At 37.7% G+C, this 23,387-nt stretch overlaps 1 protein-coding gene across 1 annotated transcript in view; it reads left to right on the forward strand.

The window, feature by feature from the left end:
- The window catches only part of MED27 (mediator complex subunit 27), a gene marked incomplete at its 5' end in the record, with an annotated part of 91,375 nt that overhangs the window by 23,422 nt on the left and 44,566 nt on the right, over positions 1 to 23,387 (forward strand). The window contains one exon of the mRNA XM_009697932.1: positions 10,723 to 10,853. Coding sequence (XP_009696234.1) covers positions 10,723 to 10,853 — 131 coding nt within the window. The remainder of the gene's footprint in view (positions 1 to 10,722; positions 10,854 to 23,387) is intronic.

The raw sequence follows: 23,387 nt of genomic DNA on the forward strand, positions 1-23,387 counted from the left end.
TTTGATACTGTTTTATTAAAAAACAAACCGAACTACTCACTGAGTTGTGACCATGGAAACAAACGGCATGATAAAGATAATATCATATATACTTATATGGTTAGTTAGCAAGTAGTTTCATATTTCTTGCTGGCTCAGCACCAAAAGAGAGTTTTAATTAGGCCTGTAATGAATGACTGGGAGCGTTTTAAAGGCTATTAATCTTGTGGTGTAATTGAGTTAATTATAATATCATTATAAGCTCCCAGGAAAATAGTATGGAGAATATTCCATTTGTTTTACTCCTAAAGATATTTCTGAGGTCCCCCGGCTTCATCTGAAATACTCCTACTGGAAGTCTTCAACGCTGGCAGAGAAAACTGTAAAACCACTTTATGTGCCGTTCCACCAGAGCTTTCTGTTGGGTGCATCAACCTGTTCCCGGTCTCGGGCTCTCTTGAGCTGCCGCTTTACCTGTAAACTGCAGGTAACTTCTTGCAATGGCGTGTGTCTTTTTTAGCTTTCATTGCACGGTGTAGTATTTCCTTGTTTTTCTCGTTTCTGATCAGTTAGCTTAACCGAGCGTGGCAGATGAGAGTAAGAATATGTGATCTATTTTCAGAAATAAAGCTTACAGCAGCTTTCGAACTGTTACTCTTTGTGCTGTGGTAAAAAAACGTGTAGCGAAAGAGGTGTTTTTGCAAAGCATATGGCTTTTACACTAGTTCAGACTACAGTAAGCTTTGGATTTGGTTGTAAAACATCTCTGTGCTTTTTGCACTCTCTAGTCAGAGTGTGGCATCTTCAACAGACGAACAGATAAACTTTCCATAATCCATGTCTTTCCTTTCAGAAGAGGAGATGAGATTCTCATTTGTAAAAGTTGTTGAGGAAAACCTCATCTGTATAAGTCTGTTGTACGCTTAGATGTTGGGGTGTGAAACTTTGATGCGTATGCAGCTAAGCACTGGAGTTACTGATATTTTTGGGACTGTCTTTTTGCAGATGAGAGGTCAGCCCTGCTTTTGTATGTACCTGAGGCTTTATTAGAGTATTTGCTTGATGTATTTTCAGAACTGTGTGCTTAATTGTGGAACAGGCATGTTGCTCAGATCCACCTTCTCCTTGTCTTGTTTGCTTTTTGTAGCCCTACATTATCAGGATTGTTTTGGTTTAGTGTTTTGAAATTCTACAATCAAGAGTTGCTTCCAACCTTAATTAACCCTGCTGGGATGGTAGAACTGCCTTTTTTTCTTTCAGTAACTTTGCTGGTCACACTTCTGTATTTTCCATCCTCTTGACTATTACAGATTTTGTAAATAGTTTAGAAATGCCAGCTTGTGATGTATGGGCCTCTTTAACATTTCTTTGATTTATGTGCACTGTGCTGAAAAAAAGCAGAAGCAGCATATTATTCTGGAAAAAAAATGTTGCCAGTCTTCAGTTTTTTCAGTCTTAGTTAAAAGCTACACTTTTATCAATCAAACCTGATAGATTCTTTTTTTGTTCCTAAAAACATTCATAACTTAACTCTTTGAAGTCTAAAGAAATAATTTGACTACAACTTTTATAAATGTCTATTTTTTTGGATGTCTAACTTGAAACTTTTAAACTGATTTTTCAAAAGTTGGCTATTTCATGCATTACAGCTTGATCACCTAAAAGTAGAGACATTCAAAAATCACAAATGGTAGGGAGGGTGTTGGTTTTTTGGGTTTTTTGTTTTTTTTTTTGTTTGTTTGGTTTTAATAAAGTTTGGCCATATGTTGCCATTATCAATAGTGCATTGTACAGACTGATGTAGTAAAACACATTTTGATCTCTAGCAGTATAGAGTAAAATGATTTCTCTACATTGTGTACAAAAGCTGGAGAGGGACTTTGTACAAGGGCGTGTAGGGTTAGGACGAGGGGCAGTGGCTTTAAACTGGAAGAGGGAAGATTTAGATTAGATACAAGGAAGAAATTCTTCCCGGTGAGGGCGGTGAGGCAGTGGCAGAGGTTGCCCAGAGAAGCTGTGGATACCCCATCCCTGGAAGTCTTCAAGGCCGGGTTGGATGGGGCTTTGAGCAACCTGGTCTGGTGGGAGGTGTCCCTGCCCATGGCAGGGGTGGGGTTCCCTGCCCATGGCAGGGGGGTTGAAACTGGGTGATCTTTAAGGTCTCTTCCAACCCAAACCATTCTATGATTCTACGACAAGGATTGCAGATTTATGATTATCCAGCTTCTCGTGTAGGTGTCCTAATTAAATGCAGAGAGCTAACTTTTTCTTAAGTCTGGTGTTCTGTTTCAGATAAAATTCCTGAAAGTCCATGTTGTAAGCCATAAATGGCTATTCTGAAGGGTTTTTTATTTTTTAACAAAAAAATAGTTGAGTTTTAGTTTAGAGTTCTTAGTTAACGTGTAATGTTGTTTTAGCTGGAGAAAATTTTCAGTGAAATTTCTTGGAGAAGGAAGAGCATGCGCTGCTGCTAGTGATCAGCAGGGTTGCTCTGTATCCCAGAAGTCAATGTGAGGTTGAAGACAGGATTCAGATATATATCATTAATTTTTGAGCACAGAAAACTTGAGTAAGGACAGAAAAGCTCTTTTTAATTGCCTTGTGAGGCAACAAAAAAAAAAGTTTCAGGTTTTGTTGGCTGTTACATTTCAGCATGCTGCTTGCAAGTACAGTGTTTATGGTCTTTTCCAACAAGTATAATAGAGATGTCCATCCAGTGTTGAACGTGATGTTTTTAAAGGGGGAAAATGATGTCGTTCTTTGACACTCATCCTCCAGAATGCGGCTGATTTCTAACTTCCAGTCACCTCTGGTTATTCTAGGGTTTGCCTCTGCAAAAATCTGTGTTGTTAGAAGGGAGGATCGGAGTTTAAACCTCTGTCTCTAACCACTTATAAGAGTGACCTATGTAAGTTGCCATTATTTGTGTGTGAATGCTTTCTGTGGGTTACTTTATATTGTCTTGGAAGGAGTATAAATTAATCGAATCACAAATATTCTGAAGCTATACTAGGAATGTTCATATAGGGAAATAGGCCACATACATTCTGTTCCAGATCGAACTGTCCTGCTTCAAGCTTTAATTGGTTGTCCTTGCTAGCGGGCTGGAAATTAGCATTTCCAGCAACATTGCTTTGGGATGCTTGCTAGAGGTAAAGAAAGAGGATATTATCAAAATTAACCATTTAAGGAAGAATTTTCTCCTAATTTGGCAAGTTGAGCTGAGTTTAAACTGTATTCATGCAACTCCTTTTGCTGACATGGTAGTATGATCACCTCTAGTAGAAGAGAGCAGAGATGTCTGGTATAGCTTGGCAGAGCGTGTCCGTCTGCCCGTTACATGCCTCTGTGAGGATGAACTAAATGCTGGAGTTCTGATCTTTCAGTATAATTTTCCCTTCAGGAAGGCCACGGGAGACTGAGGAAAGCCAGGTTTCCGTATGCTGGCAGAAGGACCCACGGCTAGGCTAATAGCTATTTCTGACACTCAGTATGGGTATTTGCTAGTCTAAATATATTGTGCATTTTAATTATTGTGCAAGTGACTAAAGCTAAGGAAAGGCATTTAACAGAAGGTAAAATAATTAAATTTAATGAGTTAGGGGAAAAAAAAAATTAGCAGCACAAATACCAGCCGGAGTCATTACTGCTACATTGCTTATCCACTAATGGATTTTGCTTTCATCTGTTCTTTGACCGTCTTTCTTCCCTTTGTCTGATAGTGCAGCTGGACTAGTTGGATTTACAGAAGCTGCACCTTGTAGACATTTTATTGAAGAGGAATATTCATTTCTTTATTTGTCTGAAAAGCCGTTCATTTGCTATAGTGGTAAAGCCCAACCACAGTGCTGCAAATCATGGCATGCTGCTAGACAATTTAAAGTCTCTTTCTGTAGCTGATTGCCACCTTTTATTCTACCACTCAGTTTTAAAGTATCTTCACATTTCTTATATAAGCACCTGAGCATCCCCTGTCACGGAGGCAGCGGGCCATTCTTTATAGTGATATAGCTGCCACCTGAGCCCCTGACACCAAAGATTTAGTCTAGGGCTTTAGAAAGTATTAATTTTAGCGTCAGAGCAGTGTCTTCAGTTCAAAGTTCTGGTGGCTCTTTAAGGGAGCACGGCAGCACTGGGGGAAGATACTAATTGTGTCCTTATTCAGTCTTGAGTTTTAATGATGACTTTTCCCTGCTACAGATTATTTGTCTCATGCAAAGATAATACTTTTGTCAAACAGGAATGTGGATTTTCTGTGAAATATTGATCAAGTGCAGTTCATGGGTCTTTAGACTTTAATGAAATCCATTAAGTGAACACACAAGTGTGAATATATCCCATAGAGCGACACTAAGACCATTTGCCTATTGGTGGACAACCTCTGTACCACTACTATGCTTGAGCTCAGGGTTACTTGAAAATACTACCATTTGTTACTGCATGTGGTTTTATTTTGTTATTACATTGCGTTCCACATCTAAATAATTTTACTATGCTTTTTATGATTCTGTTATATGTCTGGGTTGTAGTTGCAGATCCCATGAAATGCAGTTCATTTAGTTATCTTTCAGGAAGTATATATGTTCAAGCCCTTCAGAGCATCCTGAGGTACTCATAAACATCTTAAACATAAAATACAGTAATTCTTCTGAAAAGGTAAATAAGGTGGCGTGTAGCCCCAGATTATGATTACTCTGCCTCTTTATCCATTTCAAATACTAGGTCTCTTTAAACCTTAGAACCTGTTGGCTATATAGTATCCCTTCATGTTGTTATCCAAAAAGCAAGAATATGTTACTGATGTAACTATTAAATGAATTCCAGAATACTTTTAAAAAAAAAAAACCTGGAGGGGAGAAGTAGTGGCTTTTGCAGAGACTTTGAGCGGCGCAGATAATGTTATTGGCAGGAAGGATGCAGATGCTGAAGTTTTGACCAGTCCGTTGAAGAAAGTGCCACCAGATTTGCTATCTCTGCATGGTAAAAAGCCAAAGTCTTGCGAGCAGTATTGGAGTGAGGGAACATTGATGCAGTCATTCATCAGCAGAACTTCAATGTTTTCAAAAGAAAAGTATGGGAAGAACACACTTTAAGGCTCAAATCTGACACTAATTAAAACAGCACTCTCAGCGAAAATAGGAATCCAAAGACAATTGAATAAAAAAAAAATGTAGTGAAGACAAGACGTTAAAAGAAACAGGGATACGTATCAATGCATTTCCTACTATTGTGTCTTTGTAGATATGTAAATGTCCAAAGTTGTTTTTCAGCTCCCTAGCCTTGGGATGGAGGAGGAGAACCCCAAGGGCAGAGCAGGGTTGGCTGTGCAGAGGCATGTGTGGGTAGATGTCCTCAGAGTGCTCTGTATCGCCTGCTTTATTGACCAGGGTGAGGCAATGGCAGTGTGCATCTCAATGCAATGCAAATAAGAACCGAGGCATGCGAGAGGCTTTTAACAGAAGGGCGAGCTCGTTAGTTTTGTAGTTTAATCGGATCAGGGTGTTTAGGAAAAGATGCAGTAGCTTTTGTACAGGGATTTAAAAAAGAATGGAATGGGGGTAGCCTTTGTTCCCAACATGGATTGGTGTTTGTTGCTTAAATATTCTTGTAAACTGCAAAGTGTTTGGGGGGCATAAATGCTTTTAAAAAAATAGAACAAAGTGGCCTAATTAAATTGTAAGCTAGAGCAAAGGCACAATGTCTAGCTTTCCTGTTAATTGAAAAGCCTGCAACCCAATTCCACAAGAGGAAGACCAATGAGTAAAGAAATTGGAGACTGCTCTTTTGGTTTATTGATGCTGTTTTGGCCAAGTCAAGATTTCAGCCGTCCAAAAATGATCAAAAATTGTTTGGAGAAAAAGAGAATTTCCAAACTGGCCTCATTATCTGAGAGAAGCTTAAAAATATAAATTAAGGTAGTGTAATTTCTCTCTTGCCTGCTTTTAGTCTGCAGAGATGAAACTGTGGGAGTGTCCTGCTTGCTCGCTTATTGCTCTTTTCAAAAGAACAACTAGCGTTTTATCATAATAGACAAATCCCTTGTTAGCTGCAAGGGAGAAATAGTTTAATGATGAGGAGCAAAGTACTGTGCATCTTAAAAGGAGGCAAATGTGCATGCATTCCGCAGTAGCACAGTGAACTCAGAAAATTCCATGTTGGGTAAGTATGTGTCAGCCACTTCTGCAAAACTCCGATTCTTGGAGGAATAGAAATAAATATCTTTTTATATTACCTGTATCTGAGAAAATGATTTTCTGTTTGCATATGTGGTCAGTAACTATTTACATGAGAACGGAAAAAATATCACAACAAGGTAAGGTGATTACAAAGTCGTTCTTCTGTTTTCACTTTTGAAAGAAAACCTGTTGGTGCTTTAAGTAATAGTAATGTGTAAATTTAATGTGCAACTATGAGTTCACACGATCAATTGTAAATACTCCAAGTGATTGTTTTTTCTTTTTTTTTTCTTTCCTTCCTTCCTTCCACCTTCCCCTCTGATTCTTACTTTCTTCCTACGCCACCAAGTTTTGCAACTTTAAATGGCCTTGTCAGTAAGTGGAGTGTAATGACTTCTTTGGTCAGCAGTCAGCACATGTGAAATCTCCAGCCCATGAATTATGTAAACTAAAGACCTTTAGACCCAGCATGATTCTAATGATGAAGCTTTAATTTTGAAAGTTTTAAATTAGCGCTGTGTACATGTTTGTGGTTTCATAACGTACACTGTAGAGTGATCCTATAGGCCAAAATATAATCTGTCACGATATGGTCAGTACGTTCCTGTTGAATGAAGGGGTCTTACTGCATTGTTCTGGTTTAAGACTTTTGGCTGTAGGAGAGGTTCTCTGTCTGCTCCAAACCTTAAAGATCGTCTCCAGAAGACGATGTGATCTTTCAGGCGGATGAAGGGGGTCTTTTTTGTTTGTTTTGATTGTTTTAGGGGATGTATTGCCTTCTTACCGATAAGAAGAGAGTCACTGGGGTAGAATAAATGGAAGATATTATACGATTAAAAAAAAATAATAATTATTTCGGAATGAAATCCAGGCTATATTTCCCTCATACACCTTCTCTGTTTAAATAGTTCATGTGAAAGCCAAAGGCACCGTACGTGAGTGAAGAAATTGCCCTCATTACAATTACAACTGTGAGAAAAGTGACTTCAAAGTGCTATCTCTGTTATGCTGTGTTTCACTTTGTGAGGAAGATTGAGAGCCGTTAATATATGAATGTAGTTTTCATATACTAAGGAACACTGTGAAAATGTGAATTGTGGCACCTGTAAAACATCAGTGATAATCTTCTCATCTAGAAAATACAGGCCATGTTGCCATTAATGTAGAAAAATAATGGATCTCAAAAATAATAAAATTTAAAAATAATCCAAGTTCTGTTTTTATTTACCTTCAGGTAAACCTTCTGTATGTATTGAAGTGTTATTTTCAGTACTTTTCCTACATCCTTGAGAACTAGAGTCTCTTGATTTTAAAATGTGGAATTCACACATCTACTTGGAACCACACTTTTAAGAAAAATATCAGCTATCATGAGACTCATCATAAAACTGTACAAGTTGGCACTGGTGTATATCCTAGCTGCTAAGTGTTATAAATTGATTTTTTTGTTGTTGTTGGTTTTTATTTCTTAGTTTTCTGAAATAGATTTTTGTTTCATCTGCATGTATTGGGGGGGGGGAGGGGAAGATTGATCTTGTTGAAATTTTACGGAGGAATATTTCTCAGGAAGTGAAGAGCGTAGCTTCACATAAACCGGTTGGAATTCCCCAAAGCTGAAAGACATGGATGCTTGCTGTAATAAAGCCTCTGAATGACTGGGAATTTCTTAGCGGCTGATAAAGAAATGATTTGCAGTACTACCTGGTGCTGCACCAATACTCAAGTTCAGTGATAATTTAGCATATTTTATGGATAAAGCTATTGCTGTTTACCATTCTGCTGGTTTAAATGAGCACAGTTGTCAAAAGCAGATGGAAAGTTGTTGGGAATACACTTACAGAAGGCAGCTGTGACCATCCACAAGCGCCCGACTTTTGACCCTGCGTTTTGCCCTGCATGGACCACCCCTCTGTAGGCACTAACTGAAACAGCTCTGCCAGGTCAAACCAAAGGTTCGTGTCACCCCGTATCTCATCTCCAGCAGTAGCTATAAGCACATGCCTGTAGACAATGTTCTCCCTGATGTTCTTCCAGCCATTAGCAGTCTCTGGCTCAGGGACTTCTCGAGCTAAGTGTAGTTTCTGTGTGTTTATTAACCCTCAAAGGGTTTGTGTCCCATGAGCTCATCTCAGCTTCCCTGTGTGAGCCTTTTAGCACCCATAATATCCTCTGACAGTACATTTCATGTGTGTTCCCTAAGGTGAAGAGAATATATTTGGAAATAGCGTTGTCTTGTTAATAAGCAAAAAAATTTGAGGGTATTGGTATGTTTTAAGATGAGATTTGCTGTCATGGCTGATGCTGGCAGACAAAGGTGTTTCTTTTGCAAGAGGAAAAAGGAACTGAATGGCACATTTATTATCCATCAGGACTGTTGAATCTCCGAAGTATAGTTGTGATGCTAGCGATACTGCTTTGGCACTGTTTTCAGTCTTGCTTCTGCTCCTCAGAACAAATGATAAAGAAACAATTTCCCAATCTCTTCAGATAACACCCCTCTGCCCCCCGAAAGAAACACATTCTATGCAATACAGTATGTGATACTTTAATAATGCATAAATCAAGTTGGACAGAAGCTGCCTGTCAGTTTTATTAACTTTGACCTTTTCTCCCATTATAAGGTTGGTTTGGTAAATATTTAATGGCCCTTATAGATTTTGACAGTTGGATCTGCGTTCCTAGGAGCAAAGGTAGATTATGAAGAAATACTTACAATTAATAAAAATACCTTAATTGCTGGGAGTCAGCATTCAAGGACAGAATTGTTTTTTAGAATATGTTTCTTTTTAATTCCTCCTTTTTTTTTTTTCTCCCAGTGTCTGACCACTAAATGTTAGACTAACTGGGAGGTTATGAAATGTTTTTGAAAGGTTGCATTTGAAATTCGTCTATGATTAGTACCAGTGATTACCTCCGTCTCTGAGCAAGTGTCCAAATTATGTTATTTACTTGAAGTACCAGTCAGTGTCGTCATGTGCAGTGAACATAAGTGAACGGTGTCAACAGCACAAAATGGCTGAAGGAGGGCTGCTCGTAATAAGATGCAAGAAGGAAAGGGAAAAACATGTTTGTAGAGTCAGAGAGGTCTTCTGCCAGAGCTGACTTTCCCTTTAATTCCCTGCATAATTGCACTCACTGCAAATTCTGGTAGTGAAGATTGAAAACTAAGACCCTGACACTTTGAAACATTGCCTTTCAAACATGTACTGTCCATTGCTCTCATTGATTTTTTTTTTTTTTTTTTTCCCCTTCATTTCAGAAATCTGTCTCAGAAAAACAAATTTGAGGATATTCATTGGTCTAAGCGGAGCTTTTGGGGCAGTACAGTCCCCCCCTTCCCAGACAGAGCACGGTTCTTTTCCCATTAGGAATGTGATGTGTCTTCGTGTTGTGCCATGGCAAAGATCACGTGGCAAAGCAGCCAAATAAATCAGGAGCCTGTTAAAAAGCCTTATGGATGCTCTGAGCATTGACATTTGAGTCAAATTGGCTCACAGGATAGCTTCACTCATTTTGATAGCCATTTTCAATTAGATCACTTTATCAAGCTTTGTTTCCCTCATTTTCAGTGAGTACCCTGCAGACTAGCTTTACCTAAGACCGTTTTATTTTCTGAACATTTGTAAGTCATATTGTCCTAACTGTAACCTTTTTTTAGAAGCAGACCATGGGGTTAGAGTTGTTAATGTGTTAAACAGTTCACCTTTTTCAGAACAAATCTTTAGACAATTTAATGAGCATGTTGATATGGGGACTAGAATGATGAAGGAAACTGCATTTGTCTGACTAAGTCTTCCCCCTCCCCTTCTCTTCAAAAATGGGGAACTAAGAATGTAAATTGAAAGTGTTTAGAGGTGAGCTTATAACTTGTTGTGCTTGAATCTGGTTTCAGGACAGAAGCAGCACTGTAGCTGTTCTTAAATCTGTGAGCAGTGGGAATGTACTCAAAATCTTGCAGATTCATGTGGTGTCCTTCATAAATTTGTCTTTCAATGGCAAGTAAAATAAAAGTTTAGAGGAGAGAGCTACTGAATATGAATCTTTCTGCAATGCTATGGAGATGTGCTAGCAGGTGTTTTAAAGACTACATTTTTCTTTACAGTGGTAGAAACTTCTTTGCGAATGTTTTGTGGTTTTACATTTAAGAAAAAAAGGTGAGTGTTATTTCTAAAAAGCCAGTTTACATAGTGAAAGGGTTGCATCTTTCTTCCTCTTATCTTCCAAAAAGTAAGAATGCTTGATCCCTTGAGACAGAAAACAGTCTTAACATTTAAAAGCAAGCCCAAGTTTCAGGAGAGTTAGGACTTGAGAGGAATTCTGTGATTCATCATCTTACTTGCCCTATAGCATAATTTCCTTGTAATACCTATTTCACAGCGGACTTTTTTAATATGCTTTTGTTCGTATCATTTTCCATCTAAGCAATATATATGAAATACCATACATTAACTCACTGACTGGCTGTAATTTGAATCAGGTCATACAGATAGTAGAGGTCTGACATAGAGTACTGCAGTGGTGTGTATTTTAATATATATGTGTGGTGTTTTTTTTTTTTGTTATCCAGTTGCAGTACCATGCCGGGCTAGCATCTGGCCTTTTGAATCAGCAGTCTCTGAAACGTTCAGCCAACCAGATGGGAGTATCTGCAAAACGCAGACCAAAAGCCCAGCCAACAACTCTTGTCTTACCTCCTCAGTAAGTAATGGAATATTTTGAAGATTTTGCATGGTGAGGGATGGATTTTTTTTTAAAAAAAACTTTTTATTGTAATTATTTTTTTTTTAAAAAAAATCATGATAATAGCAGCTTTGTGATTGCATTTTTGTTTCATACAAGATGAATTATTGTTGAATGGGTGGGGTACCCTATGGAAACACTATTTTGTTTCTTCTGTTTATGGAGACCCTGTGACAACAGAAAAGTTGCAAGGATTCTTCTTTGTAGCAGGTCATAAAAGTTTTTGCAACACGAGATTGTCATTGAGGAATGATGTTCCCCTGATTAGTATGACTTGGAGCTTCAACTAGGACTTTTCTGAAGGTCCTGAAAGGCTGAAGCCAAAAAGTCTTCGGTGTGAGTACTTTCTCGACAAACGTCTGTTCTGAGTCCATCTGTTCACCATATGTTAATTTTGCATTGGATCTAAACCTCTTTTACAGGTGACAAGCAATTATGAGGACACTTAGAAACTCTTTGAGGACATAGTGTATCAACACTTTAGGCAGTCTGTGTACTGATGCCAAAAACACAGAGATGTCTGCAACTAAGCTTATAAATTAATAAACTGCTTAAAATATTTAGTTACATATAAGAAAATGATTATTATGTAGAAAATGAAGTGCTAAGCAATTATTCATTGTACTGAGCATCCTTGTAGTTTGTGGAAACTGCCTGCTTTTTTTCCACAGAACAAGAGTTGCTGATGTATAAACACTATGCTACTGAAAATTTCATAGTTGTAATAATAAAAGTCCCTATTGTCACCAGAGTCCACAGGTCTAAGTTAATGAAGGAATCAAAGGAAGTTTAGAATTTTTTCCTTATATGAAATGAGAAAAAAATCAGAGTCAGCAGAGCTTTCCCCTTCTATATTAACTTTAAAGAGCTACTAATTCAAGAATCCATAAAATGTTCTATTGTTTTACCAATATGTCAGATGAAGAAGAATCATTAGAAGGGCAGCTCTAGCAGAACTACCGGTTTGAAAACCAGGTGTTGTTTCTCTTGCCCTGTGAAAGAACAGGGGTATATTGTGAAAAACTGGCTAATTAATTTTCTTCCTTTGTTGGGGTATCAGGTTTATCCAGAGCTTAAAATGAACTTCTCCAAGAAGTCTATAAATTAGAGTACTGTGATACGAGTTGTCACAGTTTTTATTCACAGGTCTTAAAATATTTTGGGGTATGTGTGTGTTTTGTTTTTTGTTTTTTTTTTAACTCATGGCTTAGCTTATTACTAGAAATATGTATAGTAAGAGAGAAAGAGCTAGCTTCTATTTTTGCATAGAAAAGTCTGTACTTAAACAGTTACTACTGTATAAATATTAATATGAGACATATAATATACACATTTAAAAGTATTGTATGACTTTTTATCTGCAGGTGATTTTTCCCTTCAATGGTGCATTTACCTAGAATTTGCAGATAGAATGCAATTTTAGTGTGGTGACTAAACTTTAGCTAGTATTTGAATTATGTTTCACTATCTTATTACCACTTCCAGCATTATTCACAGGGAAAATACGTTTATGCTGAACTGGCCCTTTATCTGTCACTGGTTTCCTCTTCTCTGGCTTCTCTTTGACCTTTCCATATTTGTCCTTATTTGCTATTTTGGTGTGTCTTAAGAAGAGAATAATAGTTGTACTAAGTCAAATCAAATACCTGTTGAGTTCAATATCAGGTTTCCAGCACAGGGCAGAAGCAGATTATGAAAAGGCTTATGAAAATAGGCCTATGAAAAGTATTGAAAAGAAAAAAGCATCGCAAATGGGGTTTACTATCTTGATTTTGCTGTAGTTTCATGCAAATAACAATGAATCATGCTGTGATGATTCCCCCCCCCTCCCCCCCCCTCCCCCTCTTCATTCTCCATAAAAGGCAAAAGAAGAAAATGTCCAGGTGCAAAGCTAAATATCTCCTTGAAAGGGCATACTGCATACTAATTTTCCCATGGCAATTCAGGGATTTTTTTATTTTTTTTTTAGCTTATTGATTAGTCAAGAAAGGGATAACTATTTCTTTGTCTTTTTTTGGTTTGATGTATGCTATTAGAATTAAGTTCAATGACAAGTCTTTGGGCTGAGTAACAATGTGCTATGAGTCAAGTGTATATTAAATGTTGTTCTGAGCAACTATATTATCTAGAGCTTTTCTTAAACATAAGTAGTTAAAACAATGTGCCAAAATGTCTTTTTAGAATAGCAGATTGGAGCAAATAGCAACACTGCAGTAATCCTTTTCAGCCAGAAAAGGAACGCAGGAGGCACTGTTGCTCAGGAGGTAACATAGGTGATGATTTGGACAAGGAATCTTCTAAAAATGGTTTTATTTTTTATGCGGATTTTGCATATGGATAGTTAGATATTAAACATGTCTTCATTTGAGTTAAAGGCGGCATTAGAGAGCATGTTACTGATCTGTTTATGTATGTTCCTGTTCTTGAAGCATGGGTAACTTTTGCTATTGCATATTATGTTCTTAATGGCAATGACGCAAGCTGAGCAATTATCTTGCTAATCCGTATCTTTGATCTTTACTGCTATGGTGAGACTTGAGTTTTATTGCACAGGCTGAACATACCCAAATGGTCTGTCTTCTCATAAAGGCAGTGATACAAAACTTGATTCTTGTGCTATGTCAACTCATTGTTCACTTGAGCCCTTAGTCTTTCTCCCTACTCTGCTTTTTATTCTCCTTTCCTCTCCAAAATGACTTTTTTAAAAAAACAAACAAATAAACCAAACCCAAACCCAAACCCTTCTCAGCCTGTCTTGGAGGCTCAGCCATCTCTTCCTACTATATGCTCACAGAACGAGCCAGAGAATGACTTTCGCTAATGGCAAAGCTGATTTTTGGTGGGCCCGCTCATGTGTCCCTTGCCTACCTTAGACCATCTTTTGATGTGCTCTAGTTTGGAGAGGAGAAGCTCTAGTTTTTCACTAGTATATATCTGAAACAGCAGCAGCAATTTTGAATGAAAAAAGTATTTTTAAAAACAGAAGGTCTCTGTCCTATGCAACCACTACCAGGAAAAATTCATTTTCTCACTGTTTTCATTATCAGAGGGCTTCTAAGGGTGCCGAACAGTTTTGAAGAGAGGCCTTTTGGTGTTCAGTTTTGCTTTCCAGTATTGGCTTTCACTGGCTCTGAAAGTGCAGAAAGGAATACTGGATTGATATGCATCTCATTTCGAGCCAAATGTATCTGTATGAGAAAATGACTAACTGCTGGCTTCTTTCTCTCCCTGCTTTGTCCCTCCTTCTGTCTTCTATTAACAAGACATCTCCCTGTACTTGCTAATAGATGCGTTCCCTCACATGCTTCTCATCTGGCTGCTGGTTCCTTCCTTCTGTTAAAGAATCTCAAAGCAGTGTTTGCTGAAGTGCTGAAAGCTGTCAGCTCCTTCCAAGTGACTAGGAAAGCATATACATGCAATCCTTCTGAAAACCAAGATGACTTCTTCTAGTTTGAAAGAAATAAATATGATAAGAAATGTTGGCTTTTAGTTTATTCTTTCCTCTTGAAATGTAGTAATTGACGCAGTTAGTTAATCTTGTATTATTTTGCTTGGCACCACATCTCAAAAGCAAATTCCCAGTTATGAAGTTGTCTCCATGACCCTGTGGGAGTAGAACGCTGCGCCCCAAGGAGTCTGGGGTGGCTGAGAGCAGTGAACCCCCGGCGGTGGTCCCTGCCAGCGCACCACCCTGCTGAGAGCCCAGCAGACTTTGGTATGTCACTGTCTAGCTGGAAAATGACAGCAGAGAGTTGCTGTGAGATGAGGAGGAAGAAAGAAGAGAGGAAGCACAGGATGTTGACTAGATTCTTGCAGTTGTGTCCATTGGCACACGCAAGAGGGTCAGTTAGTTTTAATGGGCATTTTTAGGGGTCTCAGCTGAAAAGCTTGTGACTTTAGCTCTGATGCATAGGACTTTCTCAGTGCTCCCAGATTAGTCATCTGTCTTCTCTGTCTGGAAGGAAATTGCCACAACAAGAACTTGCTCACCACAAAAGGTACTGAGATTCTTGCCCTTTATGGTGCCTTTTAGGGTCATTTGTTGTGACATTTGTGGTTTTGGGGAAATAAACACATGATAAACAGTAAACAAGTGGAAGTCTGGTTCTTGTTTGACAACTTCAGGCTCAATGGACAGAGAGGCTTTAGTAAAACAGAGTCCAATTTTTTGTTTTAGGGCTCTTCAACTTGTCTTGTACATCTCTTGTGATCTGATGTATGCCCTAACCTGACAGTAAAAACATTGTAATAGATTGAGTAAAAATCTCTGTGAATTTGTACCCTATTGCTAGGAGCAGACCAGCAAAATTACTTTTCCTTTATTTAAAACAAACAAACAAAAATGACAGTCCTGCTCATGATATTGTTCTAGATAAACGGGCAACAAAAAGCAGTGAAGATAACTTTCCTTTCAGGAGATAATGAGGACTAGAGGATAGACTGCTGGGCAGAGACTCAGGAGGGCCAGGTTGTTTCTGCCACTTGTTCTGGGTGCGATGGGGGAGGTCTCTATTCTGCAGTCTACACCTTAGAATCCATCTGGATTCTTCTTTTAGAAAAGATGTATATATTCAAAAGAAGTCCATACTTACTCTATCCTTTGGAGCTGCATTAGCAAAAGATGTTCTTTAGTGAGTGGTCTCCTTAAAAAAGTTAATTTACTGGCTCAGCAGGTATTTGTTCATCTGGATTTGGAAAATAAATTTACAGATACCCGAAACTCTGTGTTTATTGTAGCTTGATTCAGTACCAGCGTAGTCAAAGTGTTGTTCTTCCGTAGCGTTAGTGCCCTATCATTAATCATTCTGTCATAGTAGTAGTACTGTAAGATTCTACTGTATTTGTTCAAGAGCTTTCTTCAGGATACAAAAATTGACTCTTGAGGAAGGAATTTCATTTAAAATAGTGATGTAGTATGAAAAAAAAAAAAGTTGCTATTTTTAACAGTTAACTGAAAGGTATGTTTTTAGAGATATATATATATATATATATATACACACACACATATATATATATATAAAAGCTATACACCCAGTCATCAGATGGGCTAGAATAAATTAGTTGGAACTTGTGTCATTTGTCATTTCTGCATTAACAAAAATCCTGATGAGCCCTTTGCCAAGAATTTTTGGAGGAAAGGGGTTTTTTCAGCATTTTGTTTTATAAACAACATCTAATTGCTTCCTAGGTTCAGGGATTTTCATTATGAAAGAGGCAGATTACTCTAAAGATAATAGCAAAGCATGCTTAAGCCAATAAGTGTTCATAGGTTTTGTATTTTTTAAGACCATATGTTTAAATTATACTTATCTAGTCTGACCTTGCTGTGTTACAGAGGTCTGAAATCCCAGCTGGGGATTCATGCTTTGAAACCAAGAAACTGATGTACCAGTTAAGTGTGACACCTGGTATACAGACAGCGTGGAACGTGGTTATTTAACATGCAAGTGTTGTTATTGCAATAATGCCATTCACTATTACGAGCTGTACTTGTAACATTTAGGCCTCTTCTTAGAAGTATTCATGAGTAGAAGAGCGAAGTGTGTGGCTGTATTTTCCATTTTGAGAAAAGTCATCAGAAGTTCTTTGTGCAGTTCTAAAATTCTTCTTTCCCCCTACTGGCAAAGCTGCATTAAGTATCAATATTCATTAAATACCACAGAGATGATAATGTAATAAAGCAATAATCCTCAGACCCACATCTATACTTCTCTCCAGAAGAGTTAGGGTTGAGAATATAATTAAAGATTAAAACTCTGTTTGCATTCTGGAACATGGAGATATCTTTTTGTACATGATGGGGAATTGTATTAATAAGGAAGAGATCAGTTTTCAATAACTTTGAATATTAGGGGCTCATTTAATATCCCTGTTCATGTTTAAGTTTCTCACTGTGTTCCTTTAGCTTGACTTTAGCAAGACAGTGCAACAGGAACTGTAAAAGAACATGTTGCTAAAATATGTGACCCTTTTGCTCCACAAATTAATCGCTTTTTATATGAAGGAAAAAGATTAAAAATTAGTTCTTTATATTGTAAGACAATAATATTTACAAGAATAGGTTTAATTACTTTGCAGCCATGTACCATGTAGATCGAACATTAATTTTAGTATTTGGTATCTTGTGCACAGTTTGAATCACATTGTTGTACTGTTTTCTTTTTATTTTTAGTAAATTGATGAACACCTCTGCAGATGTTTTGTGGAGCTGTTTTAGTGTAAGTTGCAATGTATTGCCGTACAGTGAGATTTCATTCATCCCTAACTGGTATACTGATTTTAGTGTGTTCAGAGTTTATCTGCACATCTTTTAGGATCTTTTGATACACAAGTCTCTAATATTTCACCTGGTTCAACTAAATAGTCTCTTTAAAACTTTCTATATTGTATTTCATCAGCTTGTTAAATAACTCTTACTTTCCCTTAAAGAATCTTAGCCAATTGGTTCTTTGCCCTTTTATTTGTTTTTCCCACCCATGTGTTTCGTGGTGTTGTATGTGGTCAGTCTTTGTTAAATACTTCTGTCTTGCTTTTTAATGAGCTCCATAATTCTACACAGAAGGTCTAAAATATTGGCTTTCCCTCCGTAAATACTGGTATTTTAACTATAAAAGCTAATCTAGCTACATAGAGTACTAATTCTTTGTAGCCTCTGGTAAAAAGGATTGTGCTTGTTAAACAGGTGGGTTTGTGAGCATTTGTCCATTCCCTAGAGGAAAATACATTTCAATTATAAAATCCATGCTGTGCATTTCAGAGGTTAGTATTCCGTTCTTTTTTAGATATAGTGGCGGTCGAGGGGTTTGATGTAACGATGTGGTTGGATGGTATGCATTACTCTAGAATTTTTCAAAGGAATACAAGTAGTGTATATGTAGTATTTAGTTTCTGTAAAGGAAAACTACAGAATAATACGAACCTATTCAAACTGCCGCCTACAACACTGCTTCACAGAATAGCAAAGTCCTCAAGTGAATTTTTCAAACCATGTAGAATATAATAGAGAATAATGAGCAAATAGGAAACCGCTATTTTGACAGCTTTGTTACAGGAAGATAAGTGCTGAGAAATTCAGATCATAATGAATTTCAGCAACTATTGAAAATATGGTAGTTTCAGGTTATTTTAAGATACAGCCATGTTTTGGTTCGTTTTGGAGTTTTCTTCAGGTGTCCCTTCTGCCTCCCAAGCAGAGATGACAACAGTTGCTTTTAGACAAGATGTTTTATGGAAACAAGACTAGACTCTGTTAGAGAAAGAGCACACCTTTTGTTTTAGTTTTAGTGAGACCCTTGGGTACTTCTACTTTCCTTCGATAGAGTAAGTATTAAAATTGTATCCTAGGGCGTGGGAGGAGAAGTTATAATTGCATAGTCCTAACTTCTTCATTTTCTTCTCAACAGTGTTTCCCCACCACTGAAAGCTAAGAGATCTGGTTGTCTGGATTACTACAAAGTATGTTGCCACCACAGTATTAGAAGTTCTGATTTAAGTTACCCTTAAACTCAATGGCAACATTTAATAGACAGCTTGGAGCTGATCTGATTCTTCTGAAGTTCAGTAGCCAGGACACTCAGATCCCAAAACTGGGGAAGCATCTGCCATAATTGAACCCATATTATATAACAAATTGTGAGGGAAGATTCCTAGGTGGTAACGCATTGTTAAACTTTCTTGAACTGAGTTTTATCAAGAGAACAGCTGTGCATGTGGATGCCATGTTGTTCTTTCTGGTTTTCACCACAAGCAAGTTAACCAGTCCTTGTCATTTGGATGAAAGATGATTCTAAACTTTTAAAGAGAGAGATTTATTTTTTTTCCCTAATGGCCCATGTCAACAGCAGTGGCAAGTGGTGCGTAGAGCCCAGTGCCTGGCTGCTCTCAGCTGCAGAGTGGCGATGGGCCTGCCGTTGCTTTATCCTGTTCCTGTTTGTGTGTGTTGTTTAAATACTGGGGGGAAAAAAGCAGTCCACTATTAAATGTAATAGTGATCTGTCTCTTTTAGTTATGTGGTATTTATTGTTTAGCACTCAATATAATTTAACTGGAAAGCAAAAAATCCAAAGTACTGTTTTGATTCATGAGGGCTTTATTAGGCAACTCCAACGAGATCAAATTCAATAATTTACTGGCAATATAACATTGATTAGTCATCTTACTATTTGTAGCCAAAGATACTTTACCAAGCTCTGCTCCAAAAAAGAGAGAAGGGGGTAATCCAGTTGAACTTTTGATTTCAGTGTAAGAGGTAAATTTTAAAATAAGGTGCTGTTAATTTGTTTTATGCCTCTGCTTTGTTTTCACTGCTGTTCACTTGGGTTATCTATCATGTTAACTTTGGAACTGTACAGGTGTTTTGTAACCTGTTCAGATACTAAAGATACGGAAGGCAGGCAAAGGACTTCCCTGCCTCGCTTCTTTCCTTTCTTTCCCTGTTCAGTCTGTGGGGCTCTCGAGGTCCTTTGCTGTGCTTTATTAAGGGTGTATGCAGTTTCTTTAGTTAGGGACAGTTTTGAATAGTGGACCAACACAGATTTAATGAGAATCTGAAATCTGAGATAAAAATGTGGTCTGCTTTTAAAGTTTGTAGATGATAAACCTCTACTATAGCACTCAATGCTACAACAGATAGCTGCTGGGACCTGCATCTCAGACTTGTAAATTTTTGTGTGGCGTATTGTAGTACAATATAAATCCCATTATCTTTTACAGTGTAAACTTGATCACTCCAACAGTATTAGGCCAGCATTGAGACAACAGGAGAAACCCCCTTACAGCGTTAATATATTTTGGATTTTCATTTATGTTTACCGCTGATCAGTAGAAGTGTTGGGAGTCCTAGGTAGAGCTGTATGACCTGGGGAGTTGAGTAGGATCTAAACTAGATCCTTACGCTGGTAAGAGGGAGCAGTTCTGTAATAACCTGTTGTGGTTTTTAGCAGGTTTGGTCGCAGTACATGTGACGTGAGGAGACACTTCCCAGCTTTGTGCTCTGTGCCCCCCTGCAGTAGTCAGTACATGGGTCATGGACTGACTTCTGTGGAAGCTCACTAAGTGTTGCCACAGGTCTAGTAGTCACCTGGATGGACTCCACATTGCCACTACTTGGGTGCAACATGACTTTCTGGGGAAGTTTTTTGGTTTCTTACTTTGTTTCTGTTTCTGGTGGTTTTTTTTTTTTGTAACAGCTCCCATTCTTGGGTCTGGTGATGCTTTGAAACTCAGTATTGAGTCAACACCTTTGCTGTTCTATGCATCTTTAGAAATATGAATCTTTTAAAAATTTTAATCTTCATCTAATCTCCTAATATGTTGATATATCTGACAGCAGGGATTTCCGTAATAATCTTCTTTGGTTTCTTATGCCAGATCAATGTGCTTTTTTTGGCTATAGTTACACGCTGAATTTCATTCCATTAAGTACTATACATCTGTATATTTTCTTACAAAGTAATTACAAAAAACCAGCAGGCATTGATCAACACAGATTGTCCAAAGGAAAGATTTTAACTAAACCCAAATGTTCCTTATGATTTTCATTAACAGGATAATAATTTCTATCCATAGACGTACAAGAGACGAGCATCTTCAGTGCTGCTTTATCCCTAGTAAATTACTCAAATGTGCATTGGTTGTGTTGTAAAACTTTACAGTGTATTTTAACACGGAGGAAAAATCCATTTTTCACTTTTCAACAAATATTCTAACCAACCACTATGGAAAGAGAGTGCATGTAGTTAAGATTTCATCATTTCTTTACAGTGTCTAGAGCTTCCCATACTAGTGTCTTGTGAGCTGTTATGGACTGATAGCCTTAGCTCAAATGTCCTTGTAGTGAACACCTCCGTGAACATGTCTATCTTGAAGACATTAGCCAAAAGAGACCTGGGGCTGATTGCTGTTGATATTTTGGTGTTATATTCCACAAACTAATCCAGCAAATAGGATTGCTCCGAGTATCATGTGCAGCCCTGTGTGACTGAGCACAGTGATTTGAAATAATTCCTGTATACTTTGCTGAAGATTAGCTGACACATTCCGTAGTTGGGAGACAAAAAAGCCATATCTTTTTGGAAACTTTGGGCTGTGTACCAGCCTTGACCTGTATGTTCATTATCTGGGATATGTGCAGATCTGGAGCAGTGTGTAGCCCTTAGTGAATGTTAGTGTTACTAGGGGTTGCAGCTCTCTTACAAAAGAGCAAATTTCTGACTCTTTGATGTATGTTTGCCTTAAAGGTAATGTTTGTGAGGGAACCATGCCATTGAAAGGTGGCAATTAATTAAAAGTTGTTCCGCAGTCCCAACCATTAGAAGATACCCTTGCAGCATTTAGAGCAGAACACTAATATTGCACTGTAGGGAATCCCTATGCTTTCAGTAAAAAAGAAAGTTAAGGATGAAGATTTTAATGTGTAATTAAAGACAGCAAATAATAATTTAACTGCTTGTTTTTGTGTCAAAAAAAAAAAAAAAGAAAAAGGAACACGAACTACCAGTGGTTGGACTAATTAGACAGTGAAGAACAAGCTCGATAAGAGAGGAAATTTGTATGAACTTAATAGTGATATCAAAGCTTTTACTAAAGCTGTGATTTTATCATATGATTGCTTTAGGCCCCTTTTTTTTAGCTTTACTATTTGGGGGAGGGGGATTAGAGGCTGCTTTACTGCAGCAGACAATCAATCTGAAAAGAATAAATTAAAACTGCTTCTTGCCAAATTCAGAAATGCATTACAGCAAGTGTTTTCATCTGCATTGGTTGTATATTCCCTTGTCAAAGATGACGAGCAGAAAGAGCAGAGCCCTAGTAAGGTGGAGGGAAAAGGTCTTTATATTTTGGTGGCTTAGCAAGGATGACATTATTGCATAATCATTGTATAATGTGATGCGATATGAATGTATTGAGAATGAATTTATTAATGACTTTATTTCTGTACCTCTGCATGATTCCAAGTAACCTTTAGCTGTTTGAGAGGAAAACTCAACAGCTGTACTGTGGGGGGGGATAGAAGTACTTTCAAATGTGAAACATGTGCTGGTAAGGAAAAGGAAGCTTTAGGTGTATCACAGTAAAAAAAACTTTGAAATGTAAGTCACACCTGAAAATAAAGGCAATTAAAGTCTTCTGTAGTTTCGACAGTAACTCTACAAAAAGGGAAAGTAATTTCCCAAGTAATGAACTGCAGATAAGGATTTAAAAGGGGACAAAAGGGGCAGTTCCCTTCCCTGAGGACCACTTCGGATGGTGGGCTGGATTCAGCCCCCATCAACCGACCAGAATTTTGAGTGTGAGAAAGACAGCTAAATGCCCTTTCTAACTAGAAAGGATACAGAGCAGGAGAACTGCTTTGCTCTGCTTTCTTCACTTGATGTTAAAAATAACCATTATTACTTTTTAATTTCACTTTGGGGCATTCTCTTGGTATTCATGTGTTTATGAGGAACTCTGTGGATAGGTTAAATGAAAAAAGCTTGGGTAGCAAATTCGAGCTGATGACTTCATCGAGTTTTCCTCTAAACATAATCTTCCTTTGTAATGATTTGAAGTATTTTGGTAAAATTATTTTGCTAGTCCCATTTTCCGAACTGCCAGTGGAAACAGTAAGTAAAATGCAACCATTAAAAGTTTCACTGAGTCACGCAACTTGGTTCTCATCCCTTTATAGATGCTGCTCTACTGTTCTTTTCGTTCCTGATGGTTTAATTTTGCAAGGCACTTCCTCTTTGCTGTATAGGTTTTAACTAAAAAAGTAACACTTCCTTTGTAATTTCAGCAGTGCTATTCAGTAGTATGTGTATGCCATTTTGAAAGCAAGTGTATTAATAGCGTAATGCACATTTCTAATTGGACATAGATACATTTGTCTCATTATTAGTTTGTTTTCCTGTTTCTTACCTTTGCATGGGTAACATAGGGTGTAAAACACTGTGGACAGGGAAGACCTTATTAACATTGGCAGACTTCGTTCTGACTTTTTTCTGTGGCTGCATGCAGTCTCTTTATTGTCTGTGAGTCATGGCCGGGGAATCCTGTAGTAAGTCCTCTAATTTTAGCAACCAAAAGCATCTCCATGCAGCAATTTTTGCATCAAAATTAGATTTTTTTTTTGTGTTACTCAGGATTGTTCTTACAAATTCTGTTTTGGGAAAGAAAGTAAGAGTTTGGCACAGAGATCATGATAAAGTAGTTCATCACTTATTTAAACTTTGAGTTTACCTGGACAACTTGAATGAAATGAAATAAAGATTACATTCTGTGTATGATCATTGTACTCCATTGTTGTCTCTAACACTTTGTTTTCATCCCTCCCGAAATATGATAGTGAAATAGTGTTTGGCCTTTTCATTCTATACCATGTATGTTTGAAAGCACTTAAAGATACAGAGAATCCTGAATAAGTTATTGCAGAGCAGATTAGTCTTTTGTTGAGTTGCTCTATGCCTCGGTTTCCCTACGTGAATTGTGTCACTTGGGAACTGGGCAGGAATG

The sequence above is a fragment of the Cariama cristata genome, unplaced genomic scaffold (genome assembly GCF_000690535.1).
Source record: "Cariama cristata isolate BGI_N322 unplaced genomic scaffold, ASM69053v1 scaffold18190, whole genome shotgun sequence".
NCBI classification, from domain to species: domain Eukaryota; kingdom Metazoa; phylum Chordata; class Aves; order Cariamiformes; family Cariamidae; genus Cariama; species Cariama cristata.